Consider the following 21,786-nt stretch of genomic DNA (forward strand, 5'->3'; position numbering starts at 1 on the left):
CACGTATTTATTTTTATGCACATAACACAAGCCAAAAAATAAGTTCGTATTTTGTAAACATATATTATTAAAAATGTTTTTTCCCCTGTTAAAAGTACTGTATTGAGCCATTTACAGTATACTTAATGTATTTTTAAATTTTGGATTTCAGGCAAAGACAGAGTCTTCAACACACCTTTGTGTGAGCAAGGAATTGTCGGTTTTGGAATTGGAGTTGCAACTACAGGTGCCACTGCAATAGCAGAAATACAATTTGCAGACTACATATTTCCAGCATTTGATCAGGTCTGTAATTTTCAATGACACTACATACTTGTACCTTAAAGGCAGTATCATTTAAGTAATGTTGGCAGATATGTCAATAACTTGTTAAAAGGGCTAGAAACTCATAGTACTAAAACATGGAATTTAGAGAAAGTGACCATATTTCTTGATACATTTTACTTATTTCTAATGTTGCTTCAGTTAGAGCTTCATGCTTGAACCATTAAATAATGTTCAAGAAGCCATGTCATGTAAAATCTATCCAGTCATCGTCTAATAACCTACTTTATCCATTACAGGGACACTGGAGTCTAGCCTTTTAGCCAGTGGATACATGGCTTTGAAGCTGTTTCTGTACAGGGTGTCCCATTTTGAAAATAAATGAGTTCTTCTGTTTACCTTCTTGAGTAAGCATGGATGAGGTATTGCCAGCCAAGCCATCAGAAGTAGGGCAGTGGATGTGTAACATATGCCAGCACAGGTAGCTGGAATTTTGTAATGAATTATGTCGTTTGTATATCAAACTGCTTTGTACAGATGCTTGTATTGAAAATGTATTTGTAAAGTTGCTTCTGTTAAAAATGTACCGACAGTGGATCCTGACTGTAACTGAATTAAATATGTATGTTTTAGCAGAGGTTACTGGAAGAGAAGAGGTTAATCTCAATCCCAGCTAATTTTGAAAAATAGTTGAAATTAAATTAGGCCATAACGATTGTATCTTACAGTTATGGTTGCAGCCAGAGACAAAATGTCTGAGAAACCTTCTTTATTGTCTCTAGCAGGGAGTTAATTGCTATTCTTGGAGGGTAGAGGTTTGAAATTGTTTTATGACTTCCATGAGCTGCAGCAGGTCTGATCAAAGCTTTAACTGTGTATATGGTAACACATAGTGCTAAAATTCTGTCAGCTTCGAGTGTTGGTGATAGTGTTGTTGTTGTGTCTTTTGGCTTATGGGGTCTTAGGGGTCGCCACAGCGGAACTCTGGTCCGCTAATGTTTGGTAGTGGATTTTTATGTGCTGGGTTACCAGCCCTGATGCACAACCTTCAACGAAGGCACACCCATTCACGCATGCCTCCACACAGAAGACGCTCTAGCTGAGAATCGAATGAGACAATGTCTTGCTGTGAGGCGACAAAGCTACCGCAGCACCACTACTGCGAGTAACAGATTCAGATGACCGGATGTCATGTTATTCTGTACACTATCCCAGAAATAATATTTAGATATTATATTGAGAAGTCTCTCAGTCAGATGAGGCAGTATGTTTCTTGGAACCAGACATAGAAGGATCCGTCACCTACTTCATCTTGCCTTGCTCTAGTAAGTGAACCAGGGAATAGTAACTCTTTAGATTAGTCAGGAAAATATAGTGAGATTAGCTAAGTACTGTTTTTCTGTATCTGTATAAATCTGTTCACCTGTGTTATTTTAATATTTCCTGTGGTTGAAACTCTGATGTTTACTGTAAATAGATATTTTGTATTTTCATGTTCTTTTATTATTTATTATTAAATATATTTAACTTTTATTGTGGCTGGTTCTTTTTGAAAATATGTAAGCTTTCAGAGTATTTACATATATTTATTTGGCGATAACTCTGGCCACTCCTGAAAGCCTGGCTGTTTGGTCAACATTACCATTTGTATTAATATTACTTTCACTCTGTATAATTGGGTACCCTACCAAGAGCCGTAGATAGCTGGCTTTGTAGTGCCTGGTGGCAGTGATAACTACCCTATAGTCTGGGCAGAAGGGGGCACAGCAGGTAAATCATTGCCAGCCTTTCCCAGGTATGTGTGTGTGAGGTACTTGGAGCAGGGACACGAAGCACTGATTTCACAGAGAGAGTGGTGGAGGACTTGGCTTGGGCATTCGGCTGAGGACTTATCTCTGCAGCTGTGCCAGTGTGGAGCCTTACTGAGGATGTAGGGAAGACAGAAAGAGAAACCCAGACCCCGGGCTGTGTGTGTTCCCTGTGTGCTCTTAAGGAAAAGTGTACTTGATGTAGAGAGGTCTGCATCTGGAAATACTGTGTGTATCCATTTGTATTCCAAGTGAAGTCCCTCTCCAGTGTCAGTGGTGAGGATTCAGGCTTCATGATTACTGGCCCAAAGTGGGGATGTCACAGTAGGTATGTATTGACACATTTTACTTTTTCCTGTTGCTGCAGATAGTGCTTCAAAGTGTATATGCACACACATTGTGTGTATTTATGTGTGTTGAGATATATATATATATATATATATATATATATATATATATATATATATATATATATATATAGGTCTACTTTGAAACATCTAAAACCCATAACATATAATTTCATAGCATTGAGACCAGAACATCTAAAACCCATAACATCGAATTTCATAAAATCTAACATTACAAATCACAAGAAAATAACAGCCCCTCCACATATAATGACACCAAACTACCAAACACACTTTTAACTACGTTTCTGCAGGGGGAGAAGCCCCCCTGCAACCCCAACCCCCATAAATTAAATATACCAACTCCAAGATCGCACTACAGTGGCAAACAATTTCCTAACCCCACTCTATCAAGCCCCCTTGCAGAAACGTAGTAAAAAGTGTGTTTGGTAGTTTGGTATATTTTATATGCCGTTATGTGGAGGGGATGTTATTTTCATGTGATTTATACTGTTAGATGTTATGAAATTCAATGTTATGGGTTTTAGATGTTCTGGTCTCAATATTATGAAATTAGATGTTAGGGGTTTTAGATGTTTTGAAGGGGACACATATATATATATATATATATATATATATATATATATATATATATATATATATATATATATGTGTGTGTGTGTGTGTGTGTGTGTGTATATATATATATATATATATATATGTGTGTGTGTGTGTGTGTGTGTTTATATATATATATATATATATATATATATATATATATATATATATATATATATAAAGCTCATTACCCCAGCAACAGAGAAGATATATTTGTATCATTTCAAGCAATTAGCAAACATATTTGCAGTTTAGTATCTCTGAAGATGGACCATCACTGTCTTACTATAGCTAATGCAAAATGGCTGCCTGTAAACTAAAGATCCCTTCTACTGCTGTACTCATTTGTTTTCAAGCTGGTAAATCTGGAGTCTTTCCCCTTCCTAGCTGACCACCTAGCATTCAGATCTTCCAGCAATATCTCAGGTCTTTCATCTATCGGGTGAGATCAATTCCCCCTTCAGAACTCTCACTTGAAACTCCATATACAAAACTGCAAACTGCAAAACATAGCTTCTCTTACGTTGCGACAGAATTTTGTGAGTCTTTTCACCCATTTTTAAAATAATTTTTGTTTTGCACAGAATTTAGATGATAAATGCATTTTTAAGTGAATCAACTTGTACCTGCCTCCATTCCCTAAGTATTACCTGACGCTTGCTTTCCCATTCTTCAGCTGCATTCTGGTTTAATATGCATTAAGTTTACATTCTAAAGAGTTGATCCACATATTTCCCTTCACTTATTTTCTCCTTCCCCAATTCTTTTTCCCTGTTTTTTGCTCTTAGTGTAAATATAGTGTCTCCAAAGTAGAGGTTTAACCACTCCATTATGCTTTACTACTGATCTTCAGATTGATCACTTCAGTAGTCTAAGTTATATGGGTTATATCCTGAATAGGATATAATTGCTGGACAACGTAAAAGGTTTCCGGGCGTCTTCCACATGCTCGCCTGTTAGTCAGCTCAGGTTGAGCTGACTACAAAGATAGATTTGGGTGCAAAGTCCTTCAGAGCTTTCCTAACCCATAGAAGAGTGCTCCTCTCCGGGCTTTCGAGGATCGATGGTTGGTTAACGCTGTTCTCTTGCTGGACATACAAGTTCCCTTTAGAGAATAAAAAAAGTTGTCTAAACTAAGTTTTTGTGAGAAACTGTTTTTTAGGTAAGACAAAGTATTTTCCTTGACTGTCTCGTGACTTTTCTGAACTTTTAAACAGGAACACATTTTTTTACTTTTGTGGTAAAGAGTTGTTAGAAGTGTTTAATGTGCTTTTTACTGTTTTTTTGGGAAACGTTTCTTTGCTACTTTTCTGTTTTAACAACTATTGCTCTTAAGTTTCCCCAAGAAATAAGCACCTTTTTATGACTTGACCATGGAACAAACTACTGTTCCCCAAGTTGAACCTTCTTCCAGACACAAAAAAGATAAAGTTAACTAAGCAGCCTTTACCATCATGGCAGGCTGATCGTTTGCCACACTCGCAGGTGGTGAATGTGCTGTGACCTTAGCTGGTTCATTAGACTACTTATTTTTTTCCTTGCTTTCATCCAATGTTGTATGTACAGCCACTATGGGCCAGGGGTTATCCATGTCCTCTGTGGCTGTTGGAGTCCCTTCAGTGGTCAAAGGAGAGCCAGTTTTGTTGGTCATGGTAGAAGAGACAGGGGATGTGTCCCTGCTCATTTCGAATGTTATGCGCATCCATCGGTAGCTGTTGCTGGCAATACTGGTTCTGTTTGTCCTAAGTTTCCTGTCAGAAAGGGACCAAAAACGAAACACTTAACTTCTCCTATGTCCATTTCTTTGGACAGGAGTAATTCATTGGACTTTGCCCAGTGTCTTGGGCTAGCTATTTGTTGCTCATCTAGTCAGGATAAAATAGACTAGTCTTTGTGGGTTCTATTCAAGCAGCTGTATTATGTACCAGCACTTCAGGATTGAGGCTTAATAACTTAAAGTTAGATAAACTTATAAACAAAGTAGCTGCTACACTCATACATGCTCACTCTCTGACTGCACCCACAAACTGCACTAAAGTTAGCACGTGCTGGCTATTTATGTGCACGTGCCGACCTTGAAATGCTTCTTAAAGGTACAACAGATGCACACTATACTATATCCTCCCTCTTTGAGAAATAAGTCATGCAATGTTGATAATTGACATGCAGTCAATGCAAATAATTCTTTGTCATGCAGTTATAAAAAACTAAATACATACAAACAATTATGTCCAGGTTGCTGTGTATTGCACACTAGGTCTGGAAATACGACCAAGTCTTGTGACATAGAAGTTAGAATCTGGTGTAGCAACTGGGACTCTCTCTGCTGAATGTTCAACTTTAGGGACATTTATTTTATTTTATTTATTTATTTGCAGTTGGTTTACCAGGATAGTCCATTGGGCCAAGAAGAACCCGTTTTCAATGGAGTCCTGGGGAGAAAAGCTCCAAAACAAAGATTACAGTTTACAATTTCAATAATTTGTAGGTTAAAGACTAAACTACAGAACAATTGTGACAAAAGTTTACAATTTCAGTCATTTGTACCTTCAAGACCAAACAATTTCAGTTATTTGTAGCTTCTAGACATAGCAAAGATTAAGCAGTTACAATGTCCTGATGGGTTTCATTTGTTGAAAGCTAAGAATTAAGCAGGTGCATGAAAAAAATGTTTTGGTTAAATCTTGAAGAAAAAAACAAAAGAATTGCTGTAGTGAATATATAGTTTCTCGAATGGAGTTGTATGCTTAGAGAATTATAAGATGTTATTACAGTTGGCTTATTATTTAGTGTCTTAATATATGGAGTAGTTGCTTGTAGGAAATGGAGAATAGGCTATGAGGGGTGGGAGCAGGAACATTCCCATGCGGAAGTTAGATGTGAATGAAGTGATTTTTTTAAAAACAGGAAGGTTGGTGGTGGTACGAATGGAGGGAGGAAGGGAGTTCCATATGCGTGCCAGGGCAAAGGACAGGAGGTTTTGTCCCTGAGAGTGAAGGGGTTTGTACAGCTCAATAAGGTTTTGGTTATTGGATCTTAGGAGTCTTTGTGGCAGGTGCATTTTAAAGGTAGAGCTGAGGGAGGGACAGAGGGAGGGATGAAAGATGAGTTTGTGAGCAAAAGTGAGCTGCGTATAGGAGAGATGCACAGTGATGGGTAGATGATTTGTGACTAGTAGAAAATGTGGCAATTTTATTATAACAGGAGGTCAGTTTTGTTTTGAGAGCTGATTGTAAGTTTATTAGGAGAGGAGCTCCCTAAAGGAGGGAAGGGATGAGAAATGTAGTAGCTAGAGTGAGCTTAGTAGATGTAGTGCGAAATTGATTGTGTCGGTAGAGCATGCCAAGCTTTTGTTGAGTTTTTTTATGTTTAGTTGTAGATGGCTCTTGAATTTGAGCTGATCATCAATCTGGACTCCTAGTAGCTTGGTTTCGGATACTAGTTCAAGAGGTGTATTATTCTGGCTAGTGATGGAGAAAAGTTTTTTATCAATGGTGTTGGTTTTTATGGGGGTAAATACCATAAGTTTGTTTTTTGATGCATTGAGTGCTAGATGATTGTCCTTCATCCACTGTTCTGTGGTAGAGAAGACTTCTTGGGTCAGTTTTAAGAGAGTGGGAATGGATGTGGCTGCACAGATAATTGTAGAATCATCTGCATATTGAGTAAGTTTAGCATGAGGAATTGAGTGAAAGAAATCATTTATGAATATATTGAAGAGGAGAGGACCTAAAATGGAACCTTGGGGGACACCAGTGGGTGTGTTGAGGTAGGAGGAGATCGCTTTTTTCCATTTTACAGCTTGTTGCCTGTCAGAGAGATAGTTGTTAAACCAATTGAGAGAGGAAGGGGATAGGTTTAGGTTAGATAGTTTAGTTAGGGGAAGGTTGTGAGAGATGGTATTGAAAGCCTTAGAGAGGTCCAGAAAGAGGGTAGATACAGTACAGCCAGAGTCTCTGGCTATATTTACAGTTTCCAGGAAGGAAAGGAGGGCGGTCATGGTGCTGTGATTGGGTCTGAATCCGTGTTGTGTGGAAGTTAGTAAGTTATTGTTTAAGAAATAGGGGAGGAGTTGAAGATGAATACATTTCTCAAGAAGTTTTGATATAGGAGAGAGGATGGCAGTGGGATGAAAGTTAGTAATATTGTTATTATTGCCTCCTTTGTGCAAGGGAATGATGAAAGCCCTTTTCCAGAGTGTAGGTACAAGACCTTCTTGGATAGAGCGATTGATTAGGATGCTGATGGGGAAGGCAATGGCTTTGGCAGCTATGCTGAGGAAGGAGGAGGGAATGTTATCGAGGGCATTGGTGCATGGTTTGAGTTTTTGTAGGAGTTTTTTGATGGTAGAAGTAGGAACGTGTTTTAGGGAGAAAGGTAGGAGTTGAGAGATAGGAGATGAGATGGGTGGCAAGGGGATGGATGCAGAAGTAGGGGGTGAGTTTTTGTTAGAGAAGGATGTGGTTAGTTTGGAAATAGAGTCTATGAAAAAAAGAGTTGAATTGGGCAGCCAGATCTATATCTAATGCATTAGGGTCTGGGCTTGGGTTTTCTCTTGAACCAGGTTTTGTGAGGGTAGTGATACCTTTCCAGAATTTTTTGGGATTGGTTTTATGGCTGTTTTGGAGTAAGGTGAAGTAATTCTGTATATATGTTGTGACAAGCTTTTTAACTGTGTTACAAAGTGTTTTGAATTCTTGAAGGGAGGTGGGAGATGTTCTTCATCTCACATTGCTGCAGTCCTGACTATTGGGTAGTCCGCTGTCCCAGCCCTAAATACAAAGAAAAGCTGACCGGTCGTCAGAGAGGTGATTAGACTGACGCCAGGACGCCAGAGTACAAATGCGAGACCGAATCCAAGTGGCTAAGTACCCCGCTGGGGAATATTTTGGTTTTTCTTGCCTCAGTATTTGGATGTCAGAAAAAGTGAATAACTGTATTTCTTGTGGGAAACAGATACCTCATAGGGATTACCATACCTTGTGTATACCTTACCTTTTTAGGCCTGCCTTTTGGCGTTGTTTTGCTCTTTTGCTTGTGCTAACAAAGCAGCACTAAGAAGAAGATTAGATTGTGCCAGGTGTTTTTTTTTTTGGTGTAATTATAAAAAATGCCGTGGATGCGCTCCGGCCAGCTAATCAAAAAAGCGCAAGGACAAAACAGCTAACTAGGGGGAAGAACCACCGTGCCCGGGACGTCGGTTCTTTAGAGGGCTCGGTGGAGCCAGAGGTTCAGCCAGAAATCTCTTTGGAATCAGGGAGAGACTTTTATTGCTGCAGTGACCTCTCTCAGGAGGTAGGGCCAGGCGGAAGGGGCTTCTCAGGTAGCTGTTCTTCCTTCCCTTCCGGCTTCTCCCAGGGCAGGCCAGGTTTTGTTTCAGGTGTTACCCCTAGTTCTTCAGGGTCTGTACCTAAGAAGCATATGCTTAAGATGGCAGAAGATTTGATTACAATGATTATCCTGATAAGAGGCCTAGGGTGGAACCTGAGCTTGGGAGTTTTGAAGACTTGCAGGAGTATTCTCCTTACTCTGATTCTGATGTAGATGATTCTACTCCTTCTGCTTCTCCTCCTGAGGATTTTTCTTTTCAGAGACTCTTCATTGGGAGCATTTTAAATGGGAAGGTCAGGATTTCTCTGATTCCAGGAAAGCTGAGAATTTTTAGCTTAGAGAATTTTTATTTCTACCTCAGCATAGGCCTTTAGCTATTCCTCCTGTTCTGAATGTGGTGGAAGATGTTTTGCAGAGGCTTCTCTGAATCCTGATTCTTTGCCCCTGCTCCAGTTAAACGGATAGATATTATAGGGTGCCTGAGGCTCATAAGTATCTTTTTAAGAGTCCTAGGGCAGACCAGAAACTGTTTCTCAGGCCTAAAGGTGTTAAAAGCTTCTGTGTTAAAAATCCTGTTCCTCCAGATAAAGAGGCAAGGGCTTTGGATAGATGGGGAAAGAAAGTGTATACTTCTTCCACTTTAGCCATGAGGGCTTTGAATTGCCAATTTCATATGTTGAAATACCAAAATTATCTCCTTTCACAATTAAAGTCTAAGGTAGATGCTCTGGAAGGTATTGAGTGTAAAGAGTTGCAGGATTTGGTTCATGTTTCTGAACAGGTGGGTAAGCATTCTTTGCAATGTGGTTTTGATGCTGTACAGGCCTTCTTCGGTGGCTGCGCTAGGTTTTCTTTCTTCGGCAGGCACGCTGGCTGAGGGATCAGAATTTGGCTGAGCATGTTAAGACAAGGATTTTAGATGCTCCTTTACAATCTGATGTGTTGTTTGGTTTCGCTGTGGAAGCAGTTCTAAAGAAAATGGAAGACAAGGCTAAGTCTATGCAGACTGTTAAAGATTTTTGCAGGTTCAGCCTCCAGTTTAGTAGAAATTGGCCTACTAAGGGGTGGACATATCCTGCTTATGATTCCCAGTCTAGGGCAGCTGCCAGATTCTCGGCTGGCAGCACCTTTGGGAGGAAGGTTGGCACTTTTCAGAGAAAACTGGAGTTTAATTACATTTATCTATCCTCAACACTTATCTGGACATTCCCAAGTTTAAAATGTTGACGTTACACCAGCTTTTACCTCTGCTGGGCAAAGATCACTGGATGGTAACTTTGGATCTCAAGGAAGCTTACCTTCATGTTCCTATCAGACTGGTTTGCAGGAAGTATCTGCGTTTTCGAGCTGGAAGTTTTCATTATCAGTTCTCTGCATTGCCCTTTATCTATGGCCCCCAGAGTATTCAAAAGTTCTGGCTCCAGTGATAGCTTTCTTCAGGCTAAAGGAATACAAATCTATCCTTATTTGGACGACTGCCTGATTCTGGCTCAAGAAAGATGTGCTTCTTCAGCATTTGGAATATGTGATAGCAGTGCTAAGATGCCTAGGGTATTCTAGTCTAGTACCCTCTCAAGACATGCTTTTCTGGGTGTGAGACTGAATACAGCAACCCAGATGGCCTTTACAAACAAAAGAATCTTTCTCTTTACTTCCATCAACTATCTCATCAGTCCGGGCTGACTGCAAGGACAGTCCTTCAAGCCTTAGGGTTCATGGCATCTTGGTATTCTGGTGCTTCCCAATGCCAAACTGCATATGGAAGCTGCAATGGTATCTCAAAAATGTATGGACACAGCACTGCCAGGATTTGGACACTGTCATTCCAATAATACCTTGCATTCAAAAGGAATTTTAGCTCATCTGAATGGAAAGTGGATACAAGACAAGTGGCCTGCCAGACTACAGCATCTACATATCAACATGAAGGTTGTTGGCAGTCCCAGTTTGCATTAATGGCCTTCAGATTTACTTCTTCCAGGACAGGTGTTGATTCTGACAGACAACACAACTGTCATGTGGTACATCAACAAGCAAGGGGAACACATTCTTATCCTCTATGCAGGCAAGCAATGATTTTGGTTTCTGCCAGGAGCACAGAACTCTTAGCAGATGTGTTAAGCAGGCAAAAACTGGATCTTCATATTTCAGACATTTGACAGTGTCCCTGGAACTCCAGACATAGATCTGTTAAACTTCTCCACTAAACCACCAGCTGCCTTTTCTTTCAGTCAAAAAAAAAATCTTCATGTGCCTGCCCTCTGCTCTCTCTCTCCAAAGGTACTCCTGAAGGTCAGACAAGACAAGCCAAGGATGATTCCACACCTATTGTCTCAGAAGGAGGGGCATCTACTCAATGTCAAGCTTCACTCTCTTCATCTAACAGCCAACAAGTTTTGAATGTGATTATGGAAGCCAGACCACCTAGTACAAGGAAAGTGTGCATGGGAAAATGGAAGAGATTTTTATTGTTTGCAAAGCATTTTGGATGTTTCTGGAGCCAAATTTGAGTGTGTCTGTTCAATCTCTTATTACTGAGTTATTGGAAAGGTTTGTCTTTCTCTTCCATTAAGATTCATGCTGCAGCAATTTCAGCTCACTATGATTGTGACCCACCATTGTTTTCTCATCCTTTGTTCAAGCAATTTCTTAGAGGGGGCAGAATATAAGACCCCCAGTAGGACTGCATTTTTGTTGGCCATTACCTCTGCAAGCCTTTGATTTTCCATAAGGATAGGAGGGTATCTTATCACTAATCTTTCCTTTTGCCCCTAAGTGGTTTTCTAGTGTGCTTTAAACCAGACTATTCATTTGCACTTTTATGCAGATCCCCAAAAAAAAGGGAAAAAGATTTTTTGCTTTAGATGTGTACAGGCAGTTGCGTATTATTTTTAAGCAGGAAAGGAATTTCAGGGCAGTCAGCAGTTTTGTTTCTTTTTGCTTTGTGTTCTCAGGGCAAGCCTGTGTCAAAACAAACTATTTCTAAGTGGATTGGGTTTTGCATTGCTTTCATATTTTGGAGGAGAGGCAGTACTTTGGAGTTCAGTTCTAAGCATTACCACCTTCCACTTTCCACTTTTCTAAATCTAGGGTTTGTTTGCCTGCTATTTTACAGGGCATGTTGTCAGCTCCTGCTTCTTTGTGATTTGCCATCCTCCCTTACGAACATAGTTGTACCTTCTTACTTGTATATATTATATATATTGTATATATAGTTGGTTTTTGTGTTTGGTGTGTTTTTGTTTTTTGTTTGGGTCTTTCTTGGAGTCTTCTGACTGGGGGCAAGAAAGGAAATGAAATGCGTCGGTCATGCGCATTTGTCTGTCCCCTGATCGCCAGTCTAATGCACTTGACCCCCGACGCCAGCCTTTTTTGTCTCTTTGGTAACATGCCCAGGTTTTGTCTCTGAGTCGAATGGTAGTTAGAGTGTTTTTTGTTAGCCAGGGGGCGGTATTGCTTCTTACTGTTTTGGTTTGTAAGGGGGCAAAACTATCCAGCAGTTTTAGGAAAGTTGTATTGAAATGTGAAACAGCATTGTCCAGGGGTAGAGTTTTTAGGGGATTCCAATTTATTGATTTTAGGGAGTCAGAGAAGGTTACTGGGTTGAAGTTTTTTAGGTTGCTAGTGGTCATGTAATTAGGAGTTGCTTGTAATGGAGATGGAATACGTCTGGTAAAGATGGGAAGGTGGTCACTGAGGGAATCAGGAAGGATTCCACTACCAGTGTAGTAGTGGGGGTGAGAGACTAACATCCAGTCTAGGGTACTACCACTGGAGAAGTCTTTAGAGTGTCTGGTAGTGAGGTTGATGAGCTGAGAGTAGTTATATAGGTTGATGTTTAAGGGGTCAAGAACATCATCAGGAATGGAAGCAGAAGTTAAGACGTTCTGCAACAGGAACATTGTCTGGATTGCTGTGAGATCTAGAGTCTGTATCACAGGAGAAATGCTGCAATATTGATTCTGGTACAGGAAGAAGATGTCTGCGATTTCTCCTGTACTCCTCAGATTCTGCGAAGGAGGATCTTGGCTCGGTACAGATACCTGTTACTTGACCAATCCAGTCGAAACCTTTCACCGTTTGTCTCCTCACTATCTCTCCTTCTTTCAATGGATGAAGAAATATGTTAGATTTATAATAACTGGACTTCTAGAAAGAAAGCTTTCTGAGTAATTGGGCTCTAATTGTCCTATTGTTCTTAGCTTTAGGCCTTAACAAACTGGAACTAATAGGCAGTGTTGTTCTGGTTTTCCTAGATAGAAGTGTGTGAGGAGGCGAACCAAGTATATCATCAAAGAGTATGTTTCTGAGGTAAAGTAAATTCAAAAAGACATCGGTATTATCACATTTTGACCTCCCAAGTAATTGCTTTGCACTCTGTACTGCACGTTTAGCTAGTCCATTTGACTGTGGATATTCTAGACTACTAGTAATATGTACAAATTCCCATTCTTTTGCAAATTTCTGAAACAACTGACTGGTAAGTTGGGTACCATTGTCTGAAATAACTGTGTGCGGACTACCATGGACTGAGAAATGACATTTCAACTTGGTGATAACAGCAGTGTATGTTAGGTTAGATAGTAAATCAGTCTCAAACCAGTTTGAATAAGAATCTACCAACACAAAGTAATGCTGATTGTTCCACTCAAATATATCATTGGCTACTGTTGATCAAGGTAGTTCAGGAACTTGACTTAGCTGAAGTGGTTCTTTTTTGCAAATGCAGTATAGTGCTGTTGCATACTGAACAAGAAGTGCTTACTTTATCAATGTCTTTTGCTTGGGAATGCCAAAATACTGGTTCTCTCACCCTTCTTTTGGTAGATTTGGAATGTGGGGTGACCACGATGCAGAATCTGGATATATTCATGTTGTAAGGAAGCAGAAACAGCAATTTTGGGACCTTTGAAAATAATGCCATCCACATCTCATCTATCTAAGGAAAATAAGATTGCACTTCAGGTGGTACAGGAGATTGCTTTGACGACCATCCAACATTGATGTGGTGGTTGAGTTTTTGCAAAATTGGATCAGCCTTTATATGATTTCTCGGCTCAAGTCTCGTGGTAGAAAAATTACACACTTCCATGATGTCAAAGTCAAAATTCTCTGCATAAAGCTGTTCCATTGTATTTCTCTGTGATCTGGATAAGGTATCAATCAGACAAAGAAGTTTGCCTTTTGTATAGACCATTTTGAAGTTGTACTTTTGCAATTTGAGCATCATTCTTTGTAATCTCGCTGGGGCTGAATGTATAGGCTTCTTTAGTATAGTAACTACAGGTTGGTGATCAGTTTCAGTCTGAATAGCTCGACCATAGATATAATCATGAAACTTTGAACATGCAAGTACTATTGCCAAAAATTCTTTCTCAATTTGAGCATATTACATTTCAGTTTGGGTAAGAGTTCTAGATGCATAGGCTACTGGTCTGCCTTCTTGAAGAGTAACTTGTCCAAGATCAAATTTTGAAGTATCTCATGAAAGAGTTACTGGTTTATTGACATCATAGTATCTTAATGTTGGTGGGGTATCAATTTTCTGCTTAAAGTCTTCAAATGCCTTGTGGTGCTGTTCCAGCTAAGACCATGTAAAATGTTTGTGCGTTTGCTCTAGCAAAGGTGCTGTCAACTCACTGAAGTCTGGTATAAACTTGCGTAAATATTTGATCATACCAAGAAAACGTTATAGAGCCTGAACAGTATCTGGTGCTGGCGTCTCAAGAATGGCTGCTTGTTTGATGGGTCTGGTCTCAAGCCAGTGCTACTAAACAAATGACCTATATATGTAACTTCTGGTAGTCTGAATTTGCACTTCAGAGGATTGAGCTTTAAGTTCACTTCACGTGCTCTGTCTAGAATTTAAGGTTTCTGTCATGCTCTACTTCACCTTTGCCTCCTACCAATAAATCATCTACTATTATGGACTAAGGATAACCTGAAAAAAATTTGCTCCATTGCATGCTGAAAGACTTTACTTGCAGAATTTATTCCAAATGACATCTTAAGGAATCTTTATCTGCCAAACAGGGTATTGAAAGTAGTTAGTAATGAGGATTTGCGATCAGGCATCACTTGCCAAAATGAACTTTTTGCATCCAAGACAGAAAAAACAGTGGCGTTTGGTATTAGGGCTGTGACTTCCTTGACTGTACTCATTGGATGATGCAGTCTCTCTAATGTTTTGTTAAAATCTCTTGGGTCAGTACATATTCTGATTTTGTCTGAGCCTTTTTTGTGGGCTACTGCCATGGACGACACCCATTTGGTTAGTTCTGTAACTGGACAAATTACACCTTGCTGCACCATTTTATCCAGCTGAGCTTTGACTTTATCCTGCATAGCTATCTGAACTTTTTTTGCTGGTCTTGACTACTCGACTGACCTCTGGGTCTAACTTCATGGAATACACAACTGGAAGTTTGCCCAACTTGTCATCAAAAACATCAGCATACTGTGAGAAAATAGCTCCATTAAAATTGTAACTAGGATATGTGCTTATATGATGAATTTCTTTGGTAAAAGAAAGCGAATTCATTCTCAAACTGCAAGACCCAATAGTGAATGCACAGGTCTTCGGACTACATGGAATAACAAGCTGTAACAGTTCCTAGCCATATAACTTGAAAGCACTACTGATCCTTCGGTTTGGATTTCTTCACCTTGATAAGCAACAAGTTTCGCACAATTAGCCACATTGAGTTTTTCATCAGTTCTCACCTTAGCAAATGTGTCTGCTAACATAAAATTACACTTTGAGACAGTGTCCACTTTAAGCTTGGTGGATTTGCCATTGATCTGGACAGTATAAAACATTTCATTCTCTTCCAGCAAATTTACTACATCAACCTTTTCACCAATTACTGATTTACCATCCACGTAGAAAGTAGAATTGCAGCTTTCTATATGATTAACTTGATTTCTTGAGTGACCCTTCTTTGTGACCATGTGAGGTTTACTTGACTTGCAAAACTTTTTGAAAATGGTTCCATTTTTTTTACACTTGTGGCATTGCTGAACAAATGCTAAGCATTTTTCTCTTTTAGACTCATGATTGGCACCAGAGTTGCGACAGTTAACGCTAACTCTGGATTTGGGTTTTGCTGACTCACCCTTGTACTGCACTGAGCATGTCCTTTTCTTGGAACTTGCTGGAAAATGACAACTCCTCCCAGGAAACCCTGTAACCTTTGCAGCTGCCATGTGCTTAGGCCTGCTTCTGCATGCTGTCTACATTTGCTCTGGAGCCTGCTGAAACCATGCTCTTATCACTTGCAAGCATACTTTCTATAACGTTATGGTTTTGAAAAATCTCAATAGCTTTGCTCAAAGTTAAATCTTTGTCACCAAGCAAAGTCTTTCTCACTGCAGCACTGTTATTACCACACACAAGCCTGTCCTTTATCAACTCATCTTTTAAGTCACCAAACTGACACATTTTAGCTTTGTTTCTCTAGTCAGTTATATAAGCTGTGAAAGTTTCCCATGGTTTTTGATCTCTTGTGTAAAACAAATGCCTCTCTAATGTAATATTTGTCTGGGGGGGGTACAGATTTCCATGAATTTGCACTTCAAACATTCTGGGTCTTCCCTTGATTCAGCCTGTACAACAATATGACTGTATTCACCTTTTCCCTCATATACTGCTGGTGCATACACAAATGAGTGCTGTCCTTCAATGGCTTCTGACCCAGCTAGGTTTAGCAAAATTAATGCACTGGTGTATGCATCTTTGTCAGAATAAGCGGCTTGTGTAAAAATGTCATACTCTTGCTCAAATATTCTCCAGTTCTCTGTAATATTCTGATCAAACACCAATAGTGTTGATTTTCAAAATCCATCTACCATATTAAGACATACCAGTGAAGACTTTTGCAAGTATGCACGAACATACACACGTATACATATGCCAGAAATTTGTGCCAGTATTTGTAACTATACCCAATAGCAAAACAAGCCTCTGAATAACTGAACTTTACAAAATAAGTCTCTCTGGCACTGTAATCCTCTTGAAATTACTGTACTGTAAGAAATCACCTTAGTGTAAGAAACATTTCAAAATAACTGCACTGTGCGAATAAATTGAGTAGAAGAAGCTCAGAGTAAGAAACATTTCAAAGTAACTGCATTTTGCAAATAAACAGTAGACAGAACACTGAAACTTCCTCAAAATGGCTGTACTTCGCTAAATAACTCTTTACAGTGCAAGAAACACTCTGTAATGGTGGCACTTTGTGAATAGACACACCCAGCACAAAAAACGTTTAGAAATAGCTGTATTTTGATGGTATGCTATTTATTACTAAATAGTTGTACTTGCACACAAATAAAGTCTTCGGAATAAATGCACAGTAATAAGCACACACTGTAAGCACTTTTACATACTTTGAGATACTTCAAATAACTCTAGTTATGCCCTGAGTACAATGAGAAGTAGTAATGTCAAAGCACAGTACTTTGCCAAATAACATGCAGTCGCCTTGCTTTATTTTTACTTAATGTGCCGTTTCTGCCCTTTATTATATTTGTTTTGCTCGTTTAATCTCTTTGCATGCCCATTATACTTTTCTTGTGCTTGTTTTACTCTAAACATGCCTGTTTTGCTTTAAACATGCTTGTTTTGCAATTCTGAGGTAATTCCGAACCCCGTCTGTGCTTTTCTGGTAATCATTTTATCAAATATCTTAATTTTAAACATTTCATTTAATTAATAAATCTTTTGTGCCTCTCGCTTGTTTAATAATGCAGTTTGTGCCCCATGCTCCATTTTATATTTTTATAAAATAAATCATTTATGCAAGTTTTCATTACCTTTGGTTCGTTTCTGGCCCTTTTTTGTGCTTGTTTCTTTTAATTTACCTTCACTGTTAACTCTGCACCTCGTACCTCTGAAAAGCAATCTCTGGAATCCTGGTTCTGACACCATGTCACTCATCTAATCAGGATAAAATGGACGAGCCTTTGTGGGTTCTATATAAGCAGCTTTATTATGTACAAACATATTAGGATTGAGGCTTAATAACTTTAACTTAGATAAACTTATAAACACTCGTACATGCCCACTGTCTGGCTACACTCACAAAATGGCACTGAAGCTAGCACATGCTGGCTATTTATATGCACGTGCAGAACTTGAAATGCTTCTTAAAGGTACAACACAGACACACTGTTCTACAGTATTGACTGTTCTTGTAAGATGGTTTCTGGTAAAAGGGATTTCTGTTTTCCTGAAGAGGTTCAAGAACTGTAATCTGTAGGGGAATGTGAAGGAACAGATGCATTTTTTTCTCCACAGGTTTCTGATTCTGTCTCTGATGAGAACATAGTATCTGAAAGTTACTGTGAGGGATTTGCTTTCTCTGAGACTGTTTCCAGGATGAGCCATTGTTTTCAGTGGGAGAACACTGACGTTTCTCAGTCCCTTAGAAAATACTGTTATTTACTTCGTGTAAGTTTCAGAACCCTCACCCATTCTCCCAGTGCTGTCAGCATTGGAGGATATGTTTCATAGCCTGTGGTTTCCCTCGCAACATCCTGTGTCCCCTAAGAAAGTAGATATAATGTGTAATCAGTGTTCCAAGGTTTTGTATTCTATACACTAATCCCAGACCTGATCTAGCAGTTATAGCTTTAGTTAATCCAGCCCCTGACAAGCATTTCGTTAAATCTAATCTTTCTCCTTCTGATAAGGATAGTAAATCTGCTGATAAGACTGGGAAAATATATGCTTCTGCAGCTTTGATTTTTAGAATTTTGAATTGTTGGTCTACTTTTTTAAAGACCAATTGTGAAAGTATGATGAATGTTTTGGTTACATTTTCCTCTTGTAAGGAAAAGGCTGATTTGTATAGTTTAGTTTCATCTGTTTCACATGTTTCTACCAATTGTTTGAAGTTTGTTTATGCCTCTGCCAATACTGCTTCTAGAGCTGTTTCACTGGTACTGTTTTGAGAAGGTTTGCCTGACTGTGCTCTCAAAATTTCCCGGAAGATTTCAAAAATGAAAATTTGAGTTCACCTTTGGCTAGAGATGTAATTGTTGGACCTTCTCCTGCAGATGTTATCGAAAAGTGTGGTGAGAGAAATTACCTGGTTTAGAGCATCTCTTAAGATTGTTCATCCCACCTTCTCTTAATTCTCCAAGGGAATTTTTTGCTCCCTTATCCAGTTTTGGCAAGAAACAAAATAAACCGTCACAGCAGAATGTTGGTAAGCAAACATTTAAAAATTCTTGGTGGGGAGATTCATAAAGAAGGCCAGAACCTCCCAGAGCAAAGGACAGTTAAGCAAGGCAGAATGACCGTAAAAAGGAGACTTTCCCTGCCCTTCAGCCTGGCAGTCCCTTACCCCTTCCAGAAAGTCTAAATCTCCATCTCTCTCTTTGGCAATAGATTGTTTTCAGACAAATGGGACCCGAATGTGATCCATGTAGGATACAAATGGCAATGGGAGAAAATTCTTACTTTCTAGTGTATTCATCCTTTTCTGGTAAACCAAGCACTTCTCTTTTGTCCTATATGCTGTCTTAGGGAGTAATAGAAACTGTTCCTTCTCCCCAGCTGGGGAAAAGATTTTACGCAAGCATATTTTTAGTGCCAAAGAAAGAAAACCTATAGAAACTAGTTTATTTCATTTTTTTTATTTAACATTTGTTTAGCAGGAAAGTCCGACTTGGAACAAAGCCAATTTTCAGCAGAGGCCCAGGGAGAAACGCTCCAGACGCATGCCTTTGTAACGTGGGAGGAAACTGGACTACCCGGAGAAAACCCAAACAAATGCAGAGAGGACATGCTGACTCCACACAGAAGGCACTCCAGCCAAGAATCGAACCAGAGAACATCTTGCTGTGAGGCGGCAATGCTACCGCTGCACCACTCCGCCGTCCAATAGTTCTAAATCTTTCTTACCTAAATCCATTTGTGATAGTGCCCAAATTCACAATCCTTTTAACTTCACAACCTATTGCCTCCTCTTCCTCACTTGAGTTTCCTAGTAACCTTAGATTTAAAACAAGCACAGATTTCAGGTATTGCTTAAAGTTTTTGTCTGTCTGGATCACATTGTCAATTCTCTGCCTTATCTATCAGCTGTCCACTGCACCCGAGTGTGTTCACAAAGTGTGTATGTAGCTCCTGTTGTAGGCCATTGCAGGCTACAGGGTATCCACATTTTCCATATTTAGATGACTTGCTTATCTTTGCAGAATCCTTTTCAAAGTGTCAGGAATCTCTCACCTGGGTAAGAGATCTTCAACACAGGCTGGAATTCCAAGAAAATATCAAAAGTATTTTTTGACTCAGGCACACAAGACTGTGTTTCTGGCATGTTTGCTAAACACCTCAGTACAAAGAGCTTTTCTTCACAGGAAAAATAGATACATACATTTATATCATATTTATATCTGTTTCAGGTTTTTTTCTCTCAGACTTTTGTCACTGTGAGGGGAATGCCTCAGGATTTTGGGTCTATGGCTTCCATGATTCTTATGATGTCTCTTGCAAGACTACGTAAGAAAGATACAATGGTATCTGAAATGCCATTGATTCAAGCATCAGTACCCTTTTTGTCTTTTTAAATCCCAGTTCTGGGATTTGTGTAAAGGGAAGTTAATTGGTAGAGACATCATTTATTTTCAGAATCTGTATCTTCCATTGTCCCCTCCTGCTCCAAAGCAGTCAGTCACTACCAAAGCCCTAGCCTTTGCTTGGAGAGCAATTTCAGTGGGATTAAAAGTGCAAGGTCTCTTGGACAAGAAAGACTGACCAACAAACACAAAAATAAAAGAGATGCTAGCTGTTATAAAGGCTCTCAACACTCTGAATCATCTGTGGTCCCCAGGACTTTTTCAGGTTGTTACAGATAGTCCTACGGTGATGTGTTACATAAACAAGGGGGGAAGCTGATCTTACCCCCTTTGCAGACTAGCTATGCTGGCATAGGATATAACTTCACAGCACAGTCTCACTCTACAAGCATCTTGTATTCTATCTCAACTTAATTTTGGGGCAGCAAAGCTAAACCAGGACCAAGGCAGATACTCATGAATAGAAACTGAATCAGAAGATCTTCCAAGATTTGATCCATCTGTGGGGAACTGGGAATTCCTCTTTAAACAATCAGCTGGCAAAATTCTATTCCAGGAATCTGTGCAAGAATGCCTGGAAGACAGATACCTTTTCTTTTCCTTGGACAGAAATGTTTCTGTATTATTTTCCATCCTTTCCACTGATATCCAGGTTACTTCTGGAGATTCAGAAAGACTCCTCAAAGATCATTATGGTGACTCCCTTCTGACCCAGGCAACATTGGTTCTCCCTTGTTTTGGAATTAGCCAGGGGTAATTTCCACAAGCTTCCTCACAGGCTGGATTTACTCGCAGAAAATCAGGGGTGTTCGATACATCCCAATCCCAAACAACTACAACTATTACCTGGATGGTGGGGTGTTGATACCTTTTAGGCACCTGTTTTCTGAGGACATGCAGCAGGAAGTAATGAAGACAAGAAAGCCTACTGCTAGAAAATCATATATAAACAAATAGAAAAGATATTTAGTTGGTGCCAATAAAATACCCAACCAACATCCATTCAAGCACTAATGTTTCTCTGGTTTTACAGTACTTGTGTGAGTTACTATCCTATGGCCTGCCTTACTCTGACTAGGTTCATTTGTTGACCATTTCAGCATGTCTGCCCATGGTCCTCCCTCATTCAGTGCAGTCTCATGTGAAAATGTTTTTGAAGGGAGTCATACATAAGAACTGTCTCACCAGTAGCTCCTCCTTGGGATCTAAATTTTGTGTTAGAGAACACTAGCTCCATTTGCACCATTTCATCAGACTGTCTTCAGTTGCTTAACATGGGAAACTGTTTTGCTGATTGCTCTAACCTCTGTAAGAAATGTATCTGAGTTGAAGGTTGTTATGGTGAGTCATCCTTCTCATTTTTCACAGAGACAGAGATTTTGTTATGCCTAAAGTTGTATCCGAGTTTACTTTAAGCTAATCTAGTTTCACCTAATTTATCACTTCCTGAATTAATCCCCCTCCCCTATCTCACCTCCAACTGCTTGCTGACCAAGATTACTTACTCTCTACCTTCCTTTTGGAGCCATCTTTGAATCCCTACTCTCTCTTGAACGGAGCATTTTTCCTTCTGCAGTGTGCTTCCAGTGTAAGTGTTTTTTTTTATTTTAATTCTGTTCTTAAAGCACATTACAAATAACTGTTGCAAAGAGTAGCTTTTGCCACTAAACTGGCTGCTAGGTATTTGATTATACTGCATATGTGCTTAATTTAGAAGTTGTTTTCCCATTTCTCTGTATATATAAAAATAAATGTTTCAGTTCTACTACACTACAAGCTGCAGCGCTAAACAACAGTAGAGTTTTTCTCTCTGAATATTCTGCATATGTGCT

The 21,786-nt window shown here is 39.4% G+C and overlaps 1 protein-coding gene across 2 annotated transcripts in view; it reads left to right on the top strand.

Annotated features, from left to right (window-relative positions):
- Window positions 1-21,786, top strand: part of BCKDHB (branched chain keto acid dehydrogenase E1 subunit beta) — a 2,914,018-nt gene that overhangs the window by 455,720 nt on the left and 2,436,512 nt on the right. For both annotated transcript variants that reach the window (XM_044074074.1, XM_044074065.1), the window contains exon 4: window positions 152-285. In XM_044074074.1, coding sequence (XP_043930009.1) covers window positions 152-285 — 134 coding nt within the window. The remainder of the gene's footprint in view (window positions 1-151; window positions 286-21,786) is intronic.

Source organism: Protopterus annectens, chromosome 1.part1, assembly GCF_019279795.1.
Source record: "Protopterus annectens isolate FY-2018-M chromosome 1.part1, PAN1.0, whole genome shotgun sequence".
NCBI classification, from domain to species: domain Eukaryota; kingdom Metazoa; phylum Chordata; order Ceratodontiformes; family Protopteridae; genus Protopterus; species Protopterus annectens.